Source organism: Poeciliopsis prolifica, unplaced genomic scaffold, assembly GCF_027474105.1.
Source record: "Poeciliopsis prolifica strain line A6 unplaced genomic scaffold, Auburn_PproV2 SCAFFOLD022, whole genome shotgun sequence".
Lineage (NCBI taxonomy): Eukaryota > Metazoa > Chordata > Actinopteri > Cyprinodontiformes > Poeciliidae > Poeciliopsis > Poeciliopsis prolifica.
The window spans coordinates 633,787-655,501 of record NW_026562397.1 but is presented as its reverse complement, the minus strand read 5'-3'; the positions used below and the strand labels follow the sequence as shown (position 1 = coordinate 655,501).

Sequence of the window (21,715 nt, the reverse complement as noted above, 5' to 3'; positions counted from 1 at the left end):
GCCTGGCGACAATAGAATGATTTAATGCAAAGCATAGAATGGCTCAGTCAAAGTCCAGACCTAAACCTAAACCAGAAACTGTAGCAAGATCAGGAAACTGCTGCTCACAAACATTCTGCATCTAATCTGACTGAGCTGGAAATGATTTGCAAAGAAGAAAGAGCAAAAATTTCACAAAGCTGGTAGAGACAAACCCTAAAGATGGAATTGGAGAAAAAGGTGGTTCCACAAAGTATTTACTCAGGGAGATGAATACTTTCACACCAAACTTTACATTTTTAAATGTAAAAATTATTTTGGATTATATGTCTCCTTAGTATTTTGTGTTGGTCTTTCACATGAAATTCCAATTAAATGTATATATTTGTAGTTATAATGTGACAAAATATAAAAAAGTTAGTGACATTGTCAGCTGCTTCACAACTGACAATGTGAATACTTGTCAGTCAGTGTCACAACAGTGTCAGTTTTAGCAAATATTTGAAAAACACATTTGTATAAAAGTTACATACTGCAGCTTGAATGTATCTTCTATCTCATTTTGCTTTATGTTTACTTTTCCTTTAGAGAAGCAGGGTGAGGCAGGTGCGGGTGCAAGCCTGCTTCATTAAAAACAAGTTTCAGCAGAAGAAAACACACAACTGACAATGAGAAGAAATGTTAACTGACTGCATGAAGATTCACAGCTTGGATTAGTGAATTTCCCTTTAACCTCCTGAACCGACTTTTCCTTCTGGTTGAAGTGTCCTGATGATGCCTGGCAGTTCAGGCGAGAGCCACAACACAAAGACCTAAAGTTTCTCCAACCCCCACACCACCAAATTCATCTGGGATTAGTGGTTCCCATTCAAAGTACATACATACCTCCCAGGAAACTTATGAGAACTGAACGGAACTGAAAGCTACTGGAACTCTCCTACATTAAGATTTGATTTGTGTTTACCTTTATTTGCCATAGCATATTTCCCCCAACTATCAAAAAGCTACTCACTATCCGCTAAGCACAAATGAAAGCTAATTAGTACAAAAAATGGTTTCCAGTTCCCCCAGCTGATTTATTGGGAGGCAGTATTAGACAGTACACACATCCACTCCACAAACAGAGGATATGTTGCTGTGTTCGGCAAGAGACAGCAGGGAGGATTTCTTCTTGGAGTACTCGTACCCTCTACTGGCTGCAATGTGTAATGTCAAACAGAAGCAGGATTCTACCATTTTGCATTGATAAGACCAACATGTCTCAGTACAGTGGACTATAGAGCAGATCCCTGAGCTTCCAGTAGCATGTCTGGCTTGACTTCAAAAGATAATGACATTTTTATGATTTATAGCTTCATGTCGAGTAAAATAAAGGACCTTGACAACAACTACAGACAGAATATGAGGATTTATCTTTATGTTCTAATATTATCTGTTCATAAAATATATTTATACCTACCTATACTATTTTATGTTGTGGGCAGAAAATATATATGTTTAATTATGTTCTAAAGTAATAATACTTAAATCTTTTCTTCATAATTTTTTTGTTTTGTTGCCTACTAAACAGAGGAGTCCTAATAAGTCTACCTAAGAAGCTTGTGGGATTCCAGTCTCCTTGTCTCCCATCTTTTCAACTTGTGTAAATAAAAGGCTATTTATCAGTAAATTCTAGGAAAGCCAATGACAGAAAAACATTTGACTTTATTTTTGTTCACTAATCACTCTGTGAGGTAGCATCGCTCAAAAGGACACTGAACCCAGACAACGCAAGGGCCGGATTCAAAGGGCAGTGGCTTCCGTCCAACCAAGATGACTATCCTCTATTAAGCCTGTAATGACAATACCTTGAGCCGGCTCCTTAGAGCTTCATGTTTAGCAGCCGGCCTGGTCCGGATCAAGTATTTACTTTGATAAGTACGGTTTACCGGGGATCACATGCTGCTGACAGGCACGTTAGCCAAAGGAGGAACAATCCTTCTGAGGGTGATTAAGTGTCTAAAGAAAGGCTGGGTGAGAGGTATAAGACCACTAAGTTTGTCCTTTTTGCACGCTCTATACAGGTGGAGCTCAGGATTGCATGAAAAACACAACCATGACCAGTTCATCCCACTTCCTGCTCTGATACTGCCCATCCGTCCGTCCATCCATCCATCTTCTTCCTCTTTATGTGAAAGTGCATTTCAAAACATTTAGTGTTTTTTCTTTTCATTTTCATTCATCATGTTCTTCTGTCACCATGTCAGATTAGGAACTAAAATTAAAACAGCCGAAATAACCAGAACAGCTGATAAACTGTTAAAAATTCTTGGTCCATAGATTAAGTGAAGAGAAGAAAGCTGAACTGAAAGAACTTTCTTCTTCATGGTTCCTAATAAGACTTGTGATTGGCTGTTGAAATAATGTTTTGATGCCCTGATGACTGAGCGCAGAGCGGTTCAGATGAAGGGAAGCTTTCAGCTTGGGTGGCAACATTAACAAGCAGGATTTTGATCAAAAGGAAGCATCAAATCTCAACATTTACTGTTCACTAAGAGTTCAGAGTTTGGTCCTTGATTATGAGGGTAAAAAAAATATCAGCTAATACTTTCTGTCATGTGACCTAAAAGAAATCTCTAGTTACCTTCAACTCAACTAAGCTTGTCACAATAACAAATTTTGTTGGAAAATAAATTGTTCCAGTAATTATTGCAATAAAGGATATTGTTGTTTTGAGACCATTTTGCTCTCTCAAAGATCAATAAACTTTAATTATGCAAAGAACACCTCACACTGGAACTGGAAGATATTTGAAATTTTTAAAATAAAACACCACAACCAAAAACAATAAATAAAATAGATTATGAAGTCTCAGTAAACAAAATGGCCTTTCAAAAATTAATAGTCAAATTGGAAATTATTGCGCTAAATTTAGTTTATCATTCATTTCTTATTGATACAGGCTTAAACACACCTGCCTGTTTCTGAATGTCAGAACACAAAGTTGAAGGAAAGAAATTAACAGAAAAAAATAATAAAACCCAAAGAAAAATCATCTCATAAGCTGGTTGATGGAGGTGTAAAAGACAGGCCTCGCTGCTGGAAGGCAAGCTCAGTAAATCTGGACAACAGGTGTCCTTCCAGCAGGTGTTGGATTACCAGCTGGCATTTCCAGGACAGGACCCTGTGTCCTGTGAAGTGGGCATATAGTAAGAGGCCTAAGCACAGGTAATAAAGGTAAACTTGAGGATTTAGGTCCTCAGCTCTGACTCTAAAGACTCTTAGCAGGTGATTTGTGGCTCATCCCCTCGAGGCTTAGGCTGTGACGATCTGACAAAGCTCGACTATCAAATCAGGTGTCTACTTAACGCAGTCCAGCCAGGTTGATCGGAGAGATGGCTGAAGAGTGGGTCGAATATCCTGTTAGTGTAGCTGTTTGAAAGGGTATTTAAAGGGTGATCCCATTATGCAGGATTGAAATCTCCATAATGTGTTCCAAAACAGCTCCAGGAAGGATTCTGACAGCCTTTTTTGGCAGGAAACCGCTACAGGACACATGCTAAACTGCATCAAGGTTGTCTTCATTATGCATTGTGTCAATGGGAGACAATAATCAACAGATGTCATAAAAGCTGGGTGTAGATCTCTAGCCTGTCCTCCTGTGGGCATGCAACCACCTCCAGATCTGCAAATACTTCATGTGCTCCCCGAGGCGATTACTCATTACATAATTATGTCACATTGAGTAAATTAGACTGATACCCAATAAAACGTGGTGAAGTAACAGAATGACAAAAATGATCATTTTTTATTTAAGTATTGAAGACTCACTCACTTACTCACTAGTTTGTCAAAACCTTCAGTTCTGTGTCAACTCCGTCATGCACTGTCAACTCCATCAGATGGACTTCGTGTTGTTTTTTGCTTTAAATAATATTTCTTTTGTTTCTTGACAAGCAATTGTCTGTAAAACTAAGTAAAAATATCACTAATAGAGTCATTAAACATTATTTTAGATTTATTTTTGTCAGATAGTGATGATAAAGTTCTGGGTCAGGTTAATTAAAAATGTAATTTTCAAAAAAGAAAATTGCAAATGTTACAAACATTATTTGTCATATTTGTATACATAAGCTTGAGGAATAATAAAAACAAATTTGGGAAACCCATTTTATCCCACTTCTCAAGAATCACTGCCTACATGACCAGAGCATACTTCCACCAGATACAATCATATTAAAAGCAAACAGAAATTGTGAAAAAGTTCAGCTCTATTAATCTGATTGCAAGACCGATTTTTATAAAGATGAAAAGGTGTGCAAAAAAGAAAAAGTGTGCAGCCATCATTGCTTTAAGTAATTTAATTTCATAATCTGCAGTCATGTCTACTGTTGTCCAGCAAGCAGCAGAACAAGTTGTTTCCCTTCTAAGAGAGAATTTACCTCACAGTTTTACTTGTGGTACCTTATAACTAACTAAGGTAAAAACATTTGTAAATTTCATAATGTCACATCAAAAAAAGTGTTCTCAGAAGGCAAGTGGAGACAAACTGTGATCAGCTGCCAACAAGAATGAAGTAAGAACAGGCCACCTGCTGGATTTGGTTCAGAAAGTAAAATCTGCATGTCAGATCATTTAATTAAAAAAATTAAAACCACCATGCCAGAGAAATTCAAAACTGGAAAATTTCCATACAAAGAAAAAGTTATGTTTTTAAATATTTCAAGTCTTTATTTCTTACAATTTTGATGAATATTCAAATCGAAAACATGAAAACACAAAATTCAGCAAAGAAAAACAAAATTCTAATAAAGCATTTTTAGTGTATAAATGTCATGTAATTGTCAAATTATGGCCCACATCATCACAATAAGTTGACAGATGTCCAGAAGACATGGTAAGGTGCAAAAGGTCTTTGTAAAGAAGCCAGCTGAGTAGAGTGCTGTTTCAAAGCATATTCATAGGAAGTTGAGTGGAAGAAAAAAGTGTGGTGCAAAAGCTGAACCAACCACAGGGAAAACTATAGTGTTAAGACAATTGTCAAGCAGGAACCATTGAAGAATTTGGGGAAACTTAACAAGAAGTGGACTGACGCTGGGTCAGAAAGCAGACCCACTAAGCTGAGATGAACCGCAATCATCGACTACAAGCATCTCGTCTGGGCTAAGGAGAACAAGAACTGTACTGCTGCTCAGTGGTTCAGATTGAAGTTTGAATTTCATTTGTTAAGGTCCTAGAATCTGAAGAAAGAGTGGAGAGGATCAGAATCCATGTTGCTTGAAGTCGTGGACTTCAAGCATGGATTGCTTGAAGTCCAGCAATCTCTCACAGTTAGTGATGGTTTGAATGTCATGCCATCTGCTGGTTCTGGTCCACTGGGTTTTCTGACATCCAGAGTCAATTCTGCCATCTCCCAGAATTCTAGAGAACTTCATGCTTCCCTCTGCTGACAAGCTGAATGGAGATGCTGATCTGACCCCCATGTTGTTGTCAAGAGGAAGCTGTCAAAGCAACCACCATGCCTATGCAGCTCCAGAGCTGCATAGGCACATAATGGAGTAGTAAATAGTAAACTTTTTCACGAGATTCAAATTGTTTTTGATATTGCTGTAAGTGGTATAAGAAAATACAGACTCTGTAGATAAACCTGATCTATACACAAATCCAAAACTTTAAAAAAAAATTGTTTTTTTATTCTTCTTCAGTATATACCAGGAAAATGTTGCCATGTCCCAACATGTTTCACTGCCTGAACTTTTGACCATAAGTATATAAGCGGACTAAATCTGAGCCAAAAGGCATTTTGTTTCTTTTGTCTAAGATAAAAAATTATTTCAAAATCAGATAAGTTGAATTATTTAAGAGCTGAACAGTGAGCTGAAAATTACACCCAAAGAGGGATTATGATTACAGTCCCTCTCCAGAGAGCTAAAAACTTTGCTAGAGCACGAAGTCTCACTTGTTTGCTTTAATTAGTTTACAAGTTTGTTTAGAGTCTTGTCATGAAGCTCTTGGTTTCTATCATGAAACAGCAGAGACAAAACAACCAGACTGATTATCATCACCAGGGCCAGGAAGGGCGGACAACAACAGTGGAATTTATCACGCCCATCTCTCAGTCCCCTTTCTGCTGCGACCTAAACTCATTTTCACCTCCTCTCCTCCTGGCCGAGGAGCCTCATGTCTGATGTGAGAGGATGACACCTCCCCTTCCGTTGCCCTCTTCCTGCAGACCTCACTCTTCTCCAAATGAAATCTAAACAAGCACAATTACAGTTAATTGGCTGGATAGGATCTCTGTCTGCCTTCTGTGCTTGAAAAACATCCGCTCAGCCTGCACACACACCTTCTCTTGAGGTTTCCCTTGCTGTGGCACTGATACAGAACAGTTTTAACATGGAGCTTCTCTTCGCTCCATGAGTCCCAGTGGTTGAAAAAGCAGAACTGGATGAAAGGGAGTGTTATGTGAACGAGTCTCAAAGAACAAACTGCTGTGTCTGATAGCTGAGATAGCAAACCTTGGCTCCGTGCTTATGCTATCACTGGCACTCATCTCACACAAACACACTTAGCCCAAACAATGACTAGCAACATTGCTTGTAGGACAAACAACATCCTGATATAATTACACATTCAGGAAATTAACAAGACAGTATGTCTGCTGCAGCAGGAGCATGTACTCTACACTGTAAGTGATTGAGGGGAAGGAAGAGTTCAACACCAGGCTGCTGTTGGTCTGTAAACAACTGGCTGAACTTGGACAGGACAGGATAGTGGGTAGGAAAAGAACCATTCCCTATCCCCAGGAAAAACTATTTAATTAAAATGTTTTCTGATTTGAAAACCTTTAGCTTTCAAATTAGGATCAGATTGGTTCTAAATTGTTCAGAAGAAATAGTTTGAACTTCCTCCTCTCTGATCTTTAGTCCTGCTCTGCATCCATGAAACCTTGTATAAAAAGTGTTTAAGAAATTCAGATAAGTGATAAACCTTCCTGTCTCTCCTTGTTTTAACCTGTGAGCAGTACACTGATGTACAAAGTAAATCATAATAAAAAGTGGAGATCGTAATTTTTTTGTCTCTAACGATTCAATTCAATTCAATTCGATTCGATTCAACTCAGATTTTTAGGGTCACGATTCAAATCAGTATTGATTTTTGATTCTGACACAAATCACTGTTAGGTTAGCTTAGCTACCAGGCGTTTTCATAAATAAAAAAATTATTAAAACATTATTCAATGTGTATATGGTGGCCGAGTAAACTTGTAATGCAATGTGCAGTGGCAAAGACATACAAAATAAACATATCTTAAAATAGATTTTTGAGCATTTTGAATTGATTCAGAATTGCTAAGATGAGGAATTGCAATTCTTTATAAAATATTTTTTTCTGCATCTTTCATAAAAAGTGACATACTTAATGTTTTGAGATAATGAGAAGGACAGATTTTACTCTATTTACTGTTGGTGATTAATCTGAACATCTTGCATTTAATTAACCTAAACTGAAGAGCGTACCTTCAATATTGAGGGAACTAATCAGACATAGTGGTGGCAGCACCTGGATGTGGGATGGTTTCCTGCATAAGGGACAGAGTCATAGTAGGATGGAACTTAATTCAGGACTAAAGATGACATCTACAGATATTAGCTAAATTAGCTGAATTTCACAACCTCTTGAGAAGTCCAGACTTTCAGAAATTCAAAGAACATTTACAATTCATAATTCTCTACTTTCTATCTAATCTATTCATGGAGATCTCTGCAAAAACAAAGAAAAAGCAATCAGCAACATGCTTCAGATCAACTAAAATATCACTAAATTAAACCCTACTGATCAACAAGTCAACTCTTGTCTTGTTTAAGTATTTTGCAAGGTTGTATACTCTTAAAAGGGCATTTGTACTCTACATTGAGAAGACATGATCAAGACAGTGATCAATGACATCCCATTTCTCAAAGTCAATGAAAACAAAAGCCTGCCAGCAATTGAATGACTTCTCTGAGATGGCCTCTCCTTTCAAAGCTTATTTTTCCATTAACAGTCAGTGTTGGTGAAAGGCCATGACTGGATAGGGCTTTACCTGAGAGACAGCTGCCAAGCAGGTTAGCAGAGCAAACATTACACTTTCAGGCATACGTATGTGCAAACATACACACAGACAGGCAGGCAAACACATGTGAGAGCAAACACAATTGAAAAGGTGAGAGGTAGACTCTCCCTGACACCCAAGGGCCACTCAGCCCCAGATTTTATTTTTTTTTTTTTTGAAGGTTTAGGCTCCACTCCCTTGTTTGCTCTGCAGAGTATTCTCATCACCTCTGCTCTTCTAGTGTTGAACCGTGTGCTCACTCATGTTAAGTGAACATTCCTTTGTTCAGATCAGATCATGTGTTTTACTTTCTGTGTTTGGTTTTTACGCTTCAAAAAATAATACCCTTTTTGGTACTATTGGTTAAATCATTTTTATTTCTAATTCAGTTCATATGTACATTGGTTCTCTGAAGGAGTATGAGGGTGTTTTCACAACTGATAGTCCGGTAGTCTCAGTTCGATTGCAGCCAGAATTTCAACATTTGGAGCATTTTGAAATGGTGTGGTTCTGCATTGAGTCAAATGAATGAACCAAACCCTGCACTATAGTCCACTTCCTGCTTTCGGAGCAGTCTCAGCTTCGGTTGCCATTCATCTACGTTTGTAGGTGAACCAGAGTTCACCTTATTGGGCCATCAGAGTTCGATTATGCATTCACACCTCCCAAAATGAAGCAGACTTTCTAGACAAACAAACTAGTTTGATTAAAGTGAACGAAACAGGGCTTGCTTATGACTGGAAATCCTTTAATCTCCATGGCAACCATTCAGTTGTGCAACATGCCTGGGTGGATCAAGCGCCCCCATTGAGATGTGGCTCTTTCTCAGAGCTGCAGTTTCCAAGTTTCCAAGCTTATGCCTCACAGAGCACCTCTCCCCCTCGACTCCCACTCTCAACTCCTTCAGACTAGCCATTAGCAATTAGCAAACACCCAGTGGAACTACACATCCACTGAGCTCAATATATTACTCCTTTCTCAGTGTAAAGATGGAAAAATGTTGTTACAGGGTTAATAGAGGAATGATGTTTTATTGATTTACTGAAGTCAGAATGTTGGAAAAAGCAGGAGTTTCTCAAGGTGTTAAATTACAAAGTGAAATTTATTTTAAGTCATATTTGTTATACCATAACTGAAGGAAACATAAATACTGGACTGTGCTATACAATGGCTTGAAGATACTTAATACAGCCCTTGTAGTTGAAATATTGCATGCTTAGTTCACTGCATGCTACAGTTTACTGTTGAAGAAGTAAAAAAAAAAGTCTATATATTTTTGTAGTCTTATTATTTTTTATAATTATATTCTTATTCCCCTCTTCCCAAAAGTACTTTTGAATTTAGAATTTTGGTCCCAGGTGATCAAAAGTTTGGACACCAGAGTTCTGTTGGTTCCTCTGTGTAACATTCGTTTAATCAGCCTGGATCTAGAGGAGGTGTACTCTTGTGATGCTGTTCCCTCAGCCAGTTTTCAGAATTAACATCTCAAAACACTGACCCACCATCCAACCTGTCACCACATGTCTTTGTGTGGAACCAAAGCAGTTCTGTGTGATGGGAAAGGATTGTTGAGCATCCTCAGGGTCATGCAGAGCAGTGATCAATTTCTACCTTTGCTGGAAGGTGTTGTCACTGGCTCATCTCACATACTGCTGGTGCTGAGTCAAGTTCGGAAAAGCTTAGTCTGTTTCAGTATAAACAGCGCTGACATTGGAGCCTTGGCAGTCTCATCGACTTCTTTCAACATTCCGGGGTGTGCAAAACTTCAGGATCAGTAAATCTTTTTAAACAAATTAGTAAAATAAAGGTGACAGGACAAACTAAACAATCATAGCACGTTGTCTTTCAGCAAGCCTCTCATTTCAGAGCCGTGCTGGAATGCAACCAAGTAGAACCGCAGGAAGAAACTGTTGCTGATGCAAGCACTGAAAAGTCCTTTACAGATTATCCTGGCTCCTCAGGCAGAATAGAGAAACAGCACCCCCCTCTGGTCAGAGTGAGTCAGACAAACTGGACAGGCTCCCTGTCTGTAGGGAAGTGTGTCAAGGGCAATAGGGATTAAGGATCAAGCAGGAGGTGGGCAAAAGGCAAAGACAACACATCTCCAACAGCATCATGTCACAAAAGGATTATTAGGTTGCCCTGAAGTCAGTATGCACACACACACACACACATACACACACACACACACACACACGCACACACACGCACACACACACACACACACACACACACACACACACACACACACACACACACACGTACACACACACACACACACACACACAAACCCACACACACACACACACACAAACTGTTCTGTCAATTGGAAATATAGCTATTATAGCCACAATGCAGGACATGAAGGAACAAAGCAAAGCAAGGGGGATGACAGGGTCTTCCTGCTCCGCCACACTGTCACCTGCCCATCTTCTTTGCACATTGCTGTGTTTGGCTGGAGCATCACACAACTGGGATGAGACAAGCTTAAACCGTTCTTTGTGCTTCTGTCAATAATCATGTTTGCACTCTCATGATCCCGAGGCTTTAGCTCTGGTAAGTTATTTGACGCTGCACCTCTACACCACCTACACAGCTGACTGACGTGCAACGTCTCTCTCTGCTACATGCGGATCAACCAACAGCTACTGACATGTTTTCCTTTCTTTGTCTCCTTGATCTCTTCAGCCTGATTCCAGTTTTATGGTGTTTATACAATGTGCTTTCAAAACAACACCAAATATAGTCAGAATAGAAAAAGGACCTTCTGGTTGCAACAAAAGATTTTTTCCATGCAAATTATTATTGTTGCAGACATATTGCAAATGTGGAGATTCAGGTATGAATCCAGTATGGTGGTGTAGTGTCAGATCAGAACACTTGGATTCACAAGTGTTCTATACACTGCCTATTTCTCTGACTGCACTCACATGCTGACATCTGTTAGAGGTGTACCACTAACATGTTGAAGACCAACATTTAAAATTTATTTAAGACATCATTACTTTGTCTGAATGAGTTGCAAAATTATATAGGCATGCATGTTACTTAGTAAACTCCTCTGCATAAAACATTGTTAGAAAGGAGCGAAATGTCCAGGAAAATGGATACTGCAGCTTCTGGAACTTCACTGACTGGTGGTTTCCAAGAATGAAAACAAACATTGAGTTAGATCCAAAGAGAGAGGAAAAAAGATAAAGTCTTAAGATTGTCTGCAACAACTTCCTTTTCACAGCTGTCAAAAAATAGAAGAGACTGAGTAAAATATTCTACAGCAGGAAGAACACATGTCCCTACATTACAGTAACTAAGCAAACACAAGCACAAATGCTCGTTTTTACTAAGCCTTGCTTTCATTGCTACACAAAAAATAAAACCATGTCGGTTTGTTGAGTGCACTTAGAGAAAGTCACCAACAAAGTCAGCTCGAAGGGCACACATAAAACCAGATGGGCTTTTGGAAACGGGGGAACAATGAGTGAGAAAAGCAACTTCAAGCGGCACCTGTTATGTTTCAGGAGAAACAGGGTGGAGGATTGGAGGGAACAAAAGCTGAGTATTATGCTGATCATATAAAGAGCAAGGAAGCCTGTTTGCTTTAAAGGTGTTGGTCCATCTGCCCCGGCGGCTATGTATTGCGGGGACGCCCGTAGCTTTTGTTTTTTGACACGAATAGGGGGTGTTGAGAGCAAATGGCGGTCACTGATGCATGGCTGAATTCCTATTAGACTGATAGAACTGGGCGAGTCCATGGAGGATACCTTCATGTTCCATTCAAAGACTGGTATTAACAGAGCTGATGGAGCAAAATCAAATGGGCTCTTAAATTTCATTTTTATTCAAAGCTGTTCAGAATGATCATTCACACATGACAACTGTGTTCAAATTATAGAATATTTAGTTTATTTCAGGGAAGAAACTAAAACAAGGACAAAATTATTACCTAAAATGGCTCAGATCTAAAACAGAATCTACAGTTTAGATTTACTGGTTGACTGCTAATATGGACCCAGCGCAACTACAGTTGTAGAAACATTTCTGTTCTGTTGTTTCACCTTTGGGTCAAGTTCACCTTTAGTTATACTCCCAACCACAGCTAATAATCCAGGTAAACTTCTGTCTTGTGTACAAACTGCCCTGCTGATTGATTGCTTGTGAAACTCGAGCTTTAAAGTAGCAGTTTTGCCATGTTTTCATGTGTTATTAATTATTTTGGTGAGAGCACAACTAATATCGTTCAGTCAAATCTTCTGCTGAGATGAAACACTGTAATCTTCATTAATTACCCAAAAAATCTTTAAGGAATTCTGAAGTCTAAACAGACTTCAGAATTCTATTTATGTTGGAGTTTCCTGAATCTGTGCAGGTCATACCTGTCAAGTTATGGATTTATAAATAAAGGAAATTTTCCGCTGCCTGCTGTAAGCCGTCCTGTAAGCCTGACCGAGGTCCAACATCCTTTACATTTTAAGACAGGCTTACAAAAATCTAAAATAACTACCTGTCACATACAAACTATAGTTAGGTGTTCAGAATCTGATAAGGCCTACCTTTGCTGACAATGAAATGCCTTTGTATGTAAGTCCTATTATAGAGCCTAATAGAAAAAAATAATGGAGTTGAAACACATTTATTTATATTACATATTTTTCAACCACATCTATATGATATGATCCTTTTGAGTGAAATAAAACCATTTCAGGTAGAAATCGCGTTTCTACCTGAAACGCGATTAAGGTGATTAAGGTAATTGGCCTTAATCATTTTTGACAGAAAAAACAAATCTATTTTTGGCGTTTTTTTCATTGTGACACAGATTGCATTCCACCATACAGTGCATGTACTGTGCACATGACTACTTGCACTTTAATTTTTAAAACATTACCTTTGTAAATTTAACAAATTAAATACAGTAAAACAATTAAGTAAAACAAAAAAGTAAAAAAATATATTTAATCTTATTTAGTTATATCTATCAAAGGACAGTGATCATGCAGTGGTTCTAAATCTAAGCAAGGTGAGATAACACCTTTACTGCTATATGCACATTAGGCATTTAAATGGGAATATATTTATGAAAACAAAACACGCAAATGACACTCTCACAGAAAAACATCCCAAATTTTTGATAGAGAAAAGGGTAGACTGATAAAGATAAAAAAGATAAAACTTTGTTGTTAGGCATAGGGCTATAAGTGTGTTATTTATTTGTCTAAAAAAACTAAACAACAGAGATAGACATTCAAAACAGCTCAAAGAGTCACACTAGCCAGCTGAATGCGCTCTCACGGCGCGCTCCTTTGAGGGGTGCACCCATCTCACCCCATCAGTATTTGGCCCACTATCATTTTTGGGATCAACACCTGGTGTGTTTCCACCGTCAGTCATAATCTCTTGCCAGAACTGCCTCTAACACTACTACTGGTGGCACTTCTCTCAAGGCAGAAATTCTTATTCAAAATTATTAACTAGATTGGAAATATATGTAGGAAATTTATGGGAAAATACTAATATGGGAGGTCAGCGGGAGAGAGAGTTAAAATACCGCAGTTTCCCAGCTAAAAAGCTGAAACTTGACACATATGGTTCTGGTAGTGTTGAGGTAAATGAGGTAAAAACTGCCAGTATGGCAACAAGAAAACAAAATGAGTTCAAACAGTACAGTAGGTGAATGTGGTTACACATTTGCAACTAGCCCATATTTGTTAAGTGTTTTTGAAGTCTGAGTTTGTGCACTGAGCTAGTGGGCCATTATAACTGGGGAAACCCGCTGAATACCTAAAGCAGAACAGAGAGAAAGTGGAATCAACCTGTTCAAATAGAGATGGGTTGAAAAGTGTCATTCCCACATTGAGGTGTGCCAGCGAGCTTTGAAAGTCTATGAGTCAGGGCAAGCTTTCGGGTATGTTGTCAGAGTGCGTCCTGTTTGATTTAGAGAGCTCCTGTTCTTTAATAGTCTTGTCTGTCAGCACCAGTAGATCTTACTAAGAGGCCAGAACAAAGAACTTTCCCGTCATTACACTGTTGGGATTTTCCTCAATGGACAGAATGACTGTGTGTGGTGAGAATAGGTGTAAGGTAAGTGGAACTAGTTGTGATCTAAAATGATATGAAGGATGCAATGACTAAGACAGGTCCCATATCTATGTCTTTGAATGAATATCCAAAGCATGCTTTTTGAGTTTGAAACTATTGGCATTAACCTTAAAGCTATTTAGCCATATTTGCTCTGGTCTAGACCACCAACCATGCAGTCTTCTACTTTCCTCTCCTCCCATTCTCAAGATATTACCTGGGATATCTGTACATTCCCTAGGCCAACTTAAGTTTCTGACAGCTTTTAATGCCTCACCTTTCACCTCCACTTTGTCAAAAAGAAAAGGCAGTTCATCATTTCAAGGAGAGAAAAGCAGAGTATTTAGTGGGAGATGAGTGAGAAGTCGCATGTTTGATCTGCAGACATATTTGCAGAAGGATTCCCAATATAGGGGTGATTAAGCTTTTCACAGGGAGTTTCCCAACACCTGCCCAGTACAAGCTAAAAACTCCACCCTGTGATCATAACTGTAGTCCAAACATTGATTTATTTGGCTTTGCTAAAGCCCAAAACTTACTTCAAGCCAGAACACAGGCATTAGAGGATGTGCCAATAGTTTTACAATTATTTCATGATTGAGTTGCTATGAGGAGAATTTAAATGTGTTATACAAAATTATGCTATAAAACTGAAGCAGCATTAGTTCAGGACAAAGTAAAATAGTCTTGAAGCAAATTGCAAGTAATGGAGTTACTAAAATGGTAACACAGGCTTTATGTGCTGTAAAATGTGTTGGTACGTCATAGCTACCAACTACTGCTGGGATTCATTGTGTCCTTAAGCAAACTACAGTAGTTCTAACTTCTGTCTCTCCTCAAAATTTTATCATGCTCTCCATCTGCCAGGACTGTTGTCATCTTAAGGCATTTAGTCATTTATCATATTAGGGCAGAAAGAAGATGTTTCATAAAAAAGTTAATTTATCTCCTCTCTCTGTCAGTAACCAGGGGCAGCTTGGTGACTCAGGAAGACCACATGAAGTCAGTGAGTGCTAATAATTCAGTAAATGTAATGGAACAACCTTTTTATTTTTTTATATAAAGCCCCACTTGATCTTGGTAAGTCATCTGTCTTGGACGAACTTGAGTCGAACTCGAACAATGTTCCAAAATGAGAAGCAAATGTGTTCCAAGGAAGATTTACAAGACTGCCATTATACAGCAACTCTACAAACTATGCAGGTCAGTAAAACACATTCTGGAAGAGAGTAGGGGAGCAGTGAAAAACGGTTTGATGCAAAAGCCAGCTAATCCAGCTGTCACCTTGCAGAAGATTGGCATGATTGAGTGATTTCAGATAAAGTCTGATTTAAATTCTAAAGGTCATGTAAGGAGACGGGATTCAGTGCAGCCTGTATAGGCTTATATCTTTGCTATAAATAAGATAAATACATATATAAAAAAGGTCATGTGAAAAATGTGGATCCCGTTGATTCCTCTTAATCAACGGGATCCACATACTTAATCAGCAAATGCTGGATCTCCTTAGAATTAGAACGTATGGTACAGTGCTGTACTCAAATGGTTTTCATGCTGGTTTTGAATATCTAGTGAAATGATCAGTTGATTGGGAAGAAAGATGAAGGGACAACATTAAATTGTGTGATTATTTTCCAGTTTTAACTTTACTTTTGCAAATGAAAATCATGAAATGACATTTTGTCCAAAAGAACACTGTTATTCCATAACTAACACCTGAGGATATGCAGAGATCACCAAGTAGAGCACAGCAACCCAAAAACTTCAACATAACAGTACACAAAGAACTTAAGAAGTTTAAAGGATCAGTTTCTTATCTCAGTGAGTGATTTAGTACAAATGGAGTAGGATACCATAAATGGCTAATTACCAGCCCTTAATGCTCTCCCACAGAGACTTCACTACAATATGCAGAATTAAAAAGGCAAACAGTTGCTACAATAACACGTTGCAATAATCAGCTTAGAGTGTAAGAACACTAAGATGAGCCCAAATAACGGATGTCTATATCAAGATTAGTCAATTTATAAAACCACACAGGCAGATTAGGTGTCTAATTCCACTAACTCCTATGAAATAAATCTGGATTTATTATCCAACGAGCTTCAAACCTATGACTCAAGCCAAGTTCTAACAGCTGCTTCAGCAGACAGACTCTTAAAGACCCTCTGCAACCAGATGATCTGGTCAAGCAATCCTTATCAGGTTGTATGAGCTTAAAGAAATCAATTTCATTAGCTATTCACTCAAAGCACCACAGTGATCAGAGCAGGATGAAGTCATTGCAAAGGATTCATCAACTTGAGTCAATTCTATTAAAAACACAGTTTCGGAGAGGAAATAACTGTACAGTTATGGTACAAGTACCATAACTGTACCTATACTATGTAGTAAAACTGTAATACAGCCTATTACAATTTTAAGGTTTTAAGGCCAACATAACATTTATACATTCCAAAAAGATTTAAATTCAATCACAAGTGTTTAATAACTAAAAAAAGATTTCATCTTTTTGTTCTCAAAACGTCTAATGGTTGCATTTAAAAGATTTCAAATATTTTCAGCAGTACAACTTTGTACAACTTTGTCACAGCCCCGGTGCTGTGACCGAAGCACAGCTTCCTCCTTGTTCTCCACTTGATCCTTCTGGACTTAATAAGATGCTATACAAGTATATTGTATAGTACTAATGTTCTTTACAAATACAAATAAAATTGTATATATTAGTAATATACAATGATTGTATAGTACATTAGTACTATACAATCTATAGTACTTTCTGTATTTCTTTGAGTGCTAATTAGTAGTAATGTACTGTACAATTTATAGTACATTAGTATTATACACTGTATAGTAGTTTACCAGTCATTCAAGGTTAATCTGTTAAATCTGGGAGGTTACAGTAATAATCTCAAGTGTTTAAAACATGAGAAAATGTATAGTACTAATGTACTATACAATACACCTGAATAGTCTTCTGTCTTCCCAGCCTTCCATCTTCTGCAAACGCTGGATCTCCTTAGAATTAGGAGGCTCCGTTGGAAGTCTTCCAAGTGACTGGACATGGCTGATGCCTTTACGCATTTCCTTCATTTCCTCATTTCTGACATGTCTGTATTTTACAGGTGTAGTTAGTTAGAACAAACATATAAATATATATTCTAGGTTGATTTTGTCTAAATGATGACACTGTAATCTGTTGCATTTTTATATTTACCTGTACACTTAGATTTTAATCATTTTACTAGGTAGTCATTTTATTAATCTGTTACAGTTGAAACCCAAGTTTACATGCACCAAATAAAAAAACACATGCACATTTATTTCTCAAAGAAGTTAAATCAGGCCCAAATTCTCTTGTAAGTTAGTTACAATCACCAAAGTTATTATTTGCTAAATACCACAATGATGTAATAAGAAAGATGTCAGAGAATTACTTACTAATATCTTCAAAATCAGAAGCTTACATACATTTCCTCTGTATTTGGTAGCATTGCTTTTGACGACTTGGTTCAACCTTTTGAACCTACTGTAACATTTACCAAATAGGAATAAATTGGGTAATTCTGACTGATCTAAAATAAAGAGAAATTGATTTGATTTAACTTGAAAAATGTGCATGTCTTCTTATTATGTGTATATAAACTTCTAGATTCATCAGCTTTGAAAAAGCTTTTTCTAAATAATTGTATAGTGATTTCTTCAAGAAGTCCCATCAGTAACTTTTTTTTCTTGATTTGATGTGAACTTGTGTATCTTCATGTATATAAAAGCAACTTAAAATCTTTTATGTAATAGGGAGTGCTGAGGTGGTGCAAGGGGTGAACACAACCCACATATGAAGGCCTTAGTCCTCGATGCAGCTGTCACAGGTTCAATTCCCAGCCTGGAGACCTTTGACACATCTCTTCCCTCTTCTCTCATTACCCACTTTCCTGTCACGTCACTATCAAATAAATGCCACTAGAGCCAATAAAACCTAAAAATTTTTATATGTAATTGTTATTTTTTTAAAAGCCATTTTTTGTAGGGATGCAAAAATTTTTTTGAAAGGGCAAAATAGGCAAATCATATTAATGAAAACAAACAGCCTATGATGCATGTGGAATCATTTTCATTGTGTAATTTTTGCCCTGAACAATGCAGTCAAACGAAAATAATCACCTTACATGTCCATTCAGGCAAGAAGATGGCCTTTAAATAAAGGTCATTATTTCAGCACGTTCTCCCACTCTTATCTGTGATACAACAATGCAAACTCTAACACAAAATGAAAAGATGAAAAAAATCTTAATTGCAGAAGTATAAATATGAAAAATGTCAGGAAAAATTACAAAAGAACACCAGCAAATGCAAAGATGGAGAAAGCTTGTGACAATAACCAAGATGACAATATTTTGAGTGTGTGTTGTAGCATTGGATGAAGACCGACTGCAGACACTCCTGACTCTCCAAAGCTTTACGTGCAATATGGTGTCTATCAACTTCACAGCTGTCCAGCAGAAAGATAAAACACTTCAAAAAGAGTGAAGGAAAGATCATAGTGAAGCTTTAACCCCTCATAGAAAGCCAGGGGGGAAGAACTTCTTTCAGACAATGAGCTTAATGAAACACATAGTGTGACAGATGGTCAGATTGTTACCTAACAAACAACAACGATGCTAAACATCAATACCACAAATTTGAGCAATTTAATGATCTGAAAACATTCTTCATCTGCCACATTGTTTAAGGTCAATTCCTGGTTGAATTAGCAATATTTCAGTTTTTTCCTGACAGTTTAAACCCATTCTGTCTGTCTTTTCAACATAACAGAAAGGCAATAAGTACATATATTCATAATGTCACCTCTCAAAGAAAATGTGTATAAATGGCATTGTAAAGCAAGTAGATGGAGGAGTGGATGAGTGAAAAACTAAAACAATTAAATGAAAGTAAGAAAGTTTTAATTGTTTAACCTGAATTTACCAGTCACTCAAGGTTAATCTGTTAAATCTGGGAGGTCACAGTGATAATCTCAAAAGTGTTTAAAATCTGAAAGAAATATTTAATTAAGAGAAAGCTCATAATTATTGTATTGGACTTATTATTTTCATTGTTGAAGAAATATTTAAAAAAAGAAAAGGTTTCAGCTAACCGAACAATCCCACAAAACTTCCAATAAGACCAAAATGACAAGCATTGTAACCAAAATTATATAAATAACTAAAATCAAGCATAAAAAGCAGATATTTTCAAATATAAGTCAATGCAATACATGCCTTAAGCAGCTCAAATGAAAGCAAATACAAACGCAACTTTTATTCTAATCTTTATTATAGAAATAACAATCTGCTCAGCATTAAAATGTTACCGAAAAATTACAAATACAATCCTGAATGAACAGAGAAAAATATAACTATATTTTTTTGTTTTGACTTTTTCTTTAAAGAGCATTCGGGTGTTGGATTTTCAATCAAGGCATAAAACTCCTCAAGACCTTCAACAGACACAGTGAAGCATAGACGTGTCTGCATTTAAGGAAAAAAAGGCCAAAGGATTTAAAAATCAATGAAGGCATACAAATCAAACCAGGCCCTGGAAGCGGTTACCAATGTAAATCGGATTATGGAGGGAGTGAGTTGGTATTGATTGGCAGATACCTCCTGGCACAGCATGTATTCAATTTGTAAAAGCTGGATTTCATGTGGCAAAACAAGAAATCACATTGCTAAACAAAACCTGACAAAGACGTCTGTGCAGTGTGGGATTTGGGTGATTACATTTGTTCATTTGCCAGCTTTGCAGTGATTACCCTGTCCAGCTGTTACGTTTGTTACTCCCTAAGTCACGAGCCCTTAAATATAACCTTTTTCCACACATTTAACCTTCTACTAAGGCCACTGAGAAAGGCCTTCACTTTGACTGTTGAAGGAGGTAAAAAAAAACACATCTCTTAACCTGTAGATCAGGGGTCCTTGAATCAGGCCTCAAGGTCCAAAGTCCTGCAACTTTTAGATGTGTCCCTGGTCCAACACACCTTAATCAAATGGCTGAACTGCCTCCTGAGTGCAGTCAAGTTCTCCAGAGTCGGGCTAATAACATTATTAGCCCGAGAACAGTGGTTCTTAACCTGAGTTCGATCTGACATGCATGAACCGCTTATCTATAGGATATCCTACAGATATCCATACAGATATCCTACAGATATCCATAAAGGTGCCTTATGAATGCACCTTTATGGACAGAAAGCATCTATATTATGTAAATGTGCAACTTATACACCTGATTTCTCTTTTTGAAATAAACATCCACATTCCCAGCTCTAGGTAAGGTCTCTCTGGCACAATGTCTTTCTTTAAGTCCCGGCCGAACGCTCTGCTGTTCAAACAAGCATTTCCACTTGGATCTCTATTTTCTTTTTTCTCTATTTAGAATTTTTTCTTTGAAACGTATTTTCTATTTTTTTGTGAGGTTACCTTAGATGATGGGGGTCATCAGGCCCTGTTCTTTTGACATAAAATATATAATTATCATTATAAATACTTATACCACTACAAGAAAGGACTGTTACCATGGTTACTGCTTCTCTTGGTATTTATGCTAATTTATATAAGTATTTATGGCTGGCGACAGGACTGACCAGCAGCTGCCCTATTTCCCTCAAATTGGGATGTATAAAGAAAAGGTGTAAAGGTATGTGCGTACATATAGCTTTATGCATCAGAATTTTTTTGTGCACCACACTTTTCTAAATTTGTCCATGTGAAAGCTGCACACTCTTTTATACATGGAGTTGAAAAGTTCCTGTAAACTTCATAATACGTAAAGTGTTTTTATCAATTAACTGTTTATTTAGATGCAAGTGAAGACGTGTCGAAATACTGGGTTATTAACATCAGAACCAGGGATTCTTCGTAAACTCAAGAGCAGCCTCTTGAGTTTGATCTGCTGAAATATAGGAAAGCTGTCTTGCCCACCACCATCAGCCTCTACAATAAGTCTGAAGTAGACCATTATAGCTATGCTTATAATAGAATCATTCCAGTCCAAATCTCAACATGGTAGTGTCCAAAGACACATGACCAGCTGTGTGGTATGTAGCAATATAATGTTTGTAGCAAATGTCACAACAGTGTACTGGCTGGTGTTAATATAACACATTATTTCACATTGAATTGCTTCAAACTGCAGTTGTTCTAATGTAAGAGAACACCTACTATGGGGTCAGACCAGAGAGGACATCCACAAGGATTTCTGCAATATAATAATACTATTGTGGAAACGAGTTAAAGCAAAGTGAAATATCCCATCCCACCGTAAGGTACCTGATCTCCAGCATCATTTCCAGGGTAGTGGATCTCAGCAGCCATTAAAGGTGCAGAAGTCTTGGATCTCTGAGTGGAGCAGCCTTTGCACTGCAAAAATCTGGTGACAGAACGCTCCTCAGGGTCCCAGATGGCATTGTATGCTATATAAAAAAAATTACAAATGGAGAAGCAAGTAATTTTTCAAAAGTTTCAGAATAACAGAAAAGAAACTAAATTATCAAAAGTTCTCAAATTTTCTTATTTAGAAAATTTGAGTAGGAGTTATCTATCTGTAAGT

At 37.5% G+C, this 21,715-nt stretch overlaps 1 protein-coding gene across 2 annotated transcripts in view; it reads right to left on the bottom strand.

The window, feature by feature from the left end:
- brip1 (BRCA1 interacting helicase 1) overlaps nucleotides 1-21,715 on the bottom strand; it is a 66,663-nt gene that overhangs the window by 3,842 nt on the left and 41,106 nt on the right. For both annotated transcript variants that reach the window (XM_055045696.1, XM_055045697.1), the window contains exon 24: nucleotides 21,436-21,578. In XM_055045696.1, coding sequence (XP_054901671.1) covers nucleotides 21,436-21,578 — 143 coding nt within the window. The remainder of the gene's footprint in view (nucleotides 1-21,435; nucleotides 21,579-21,715) is intronic.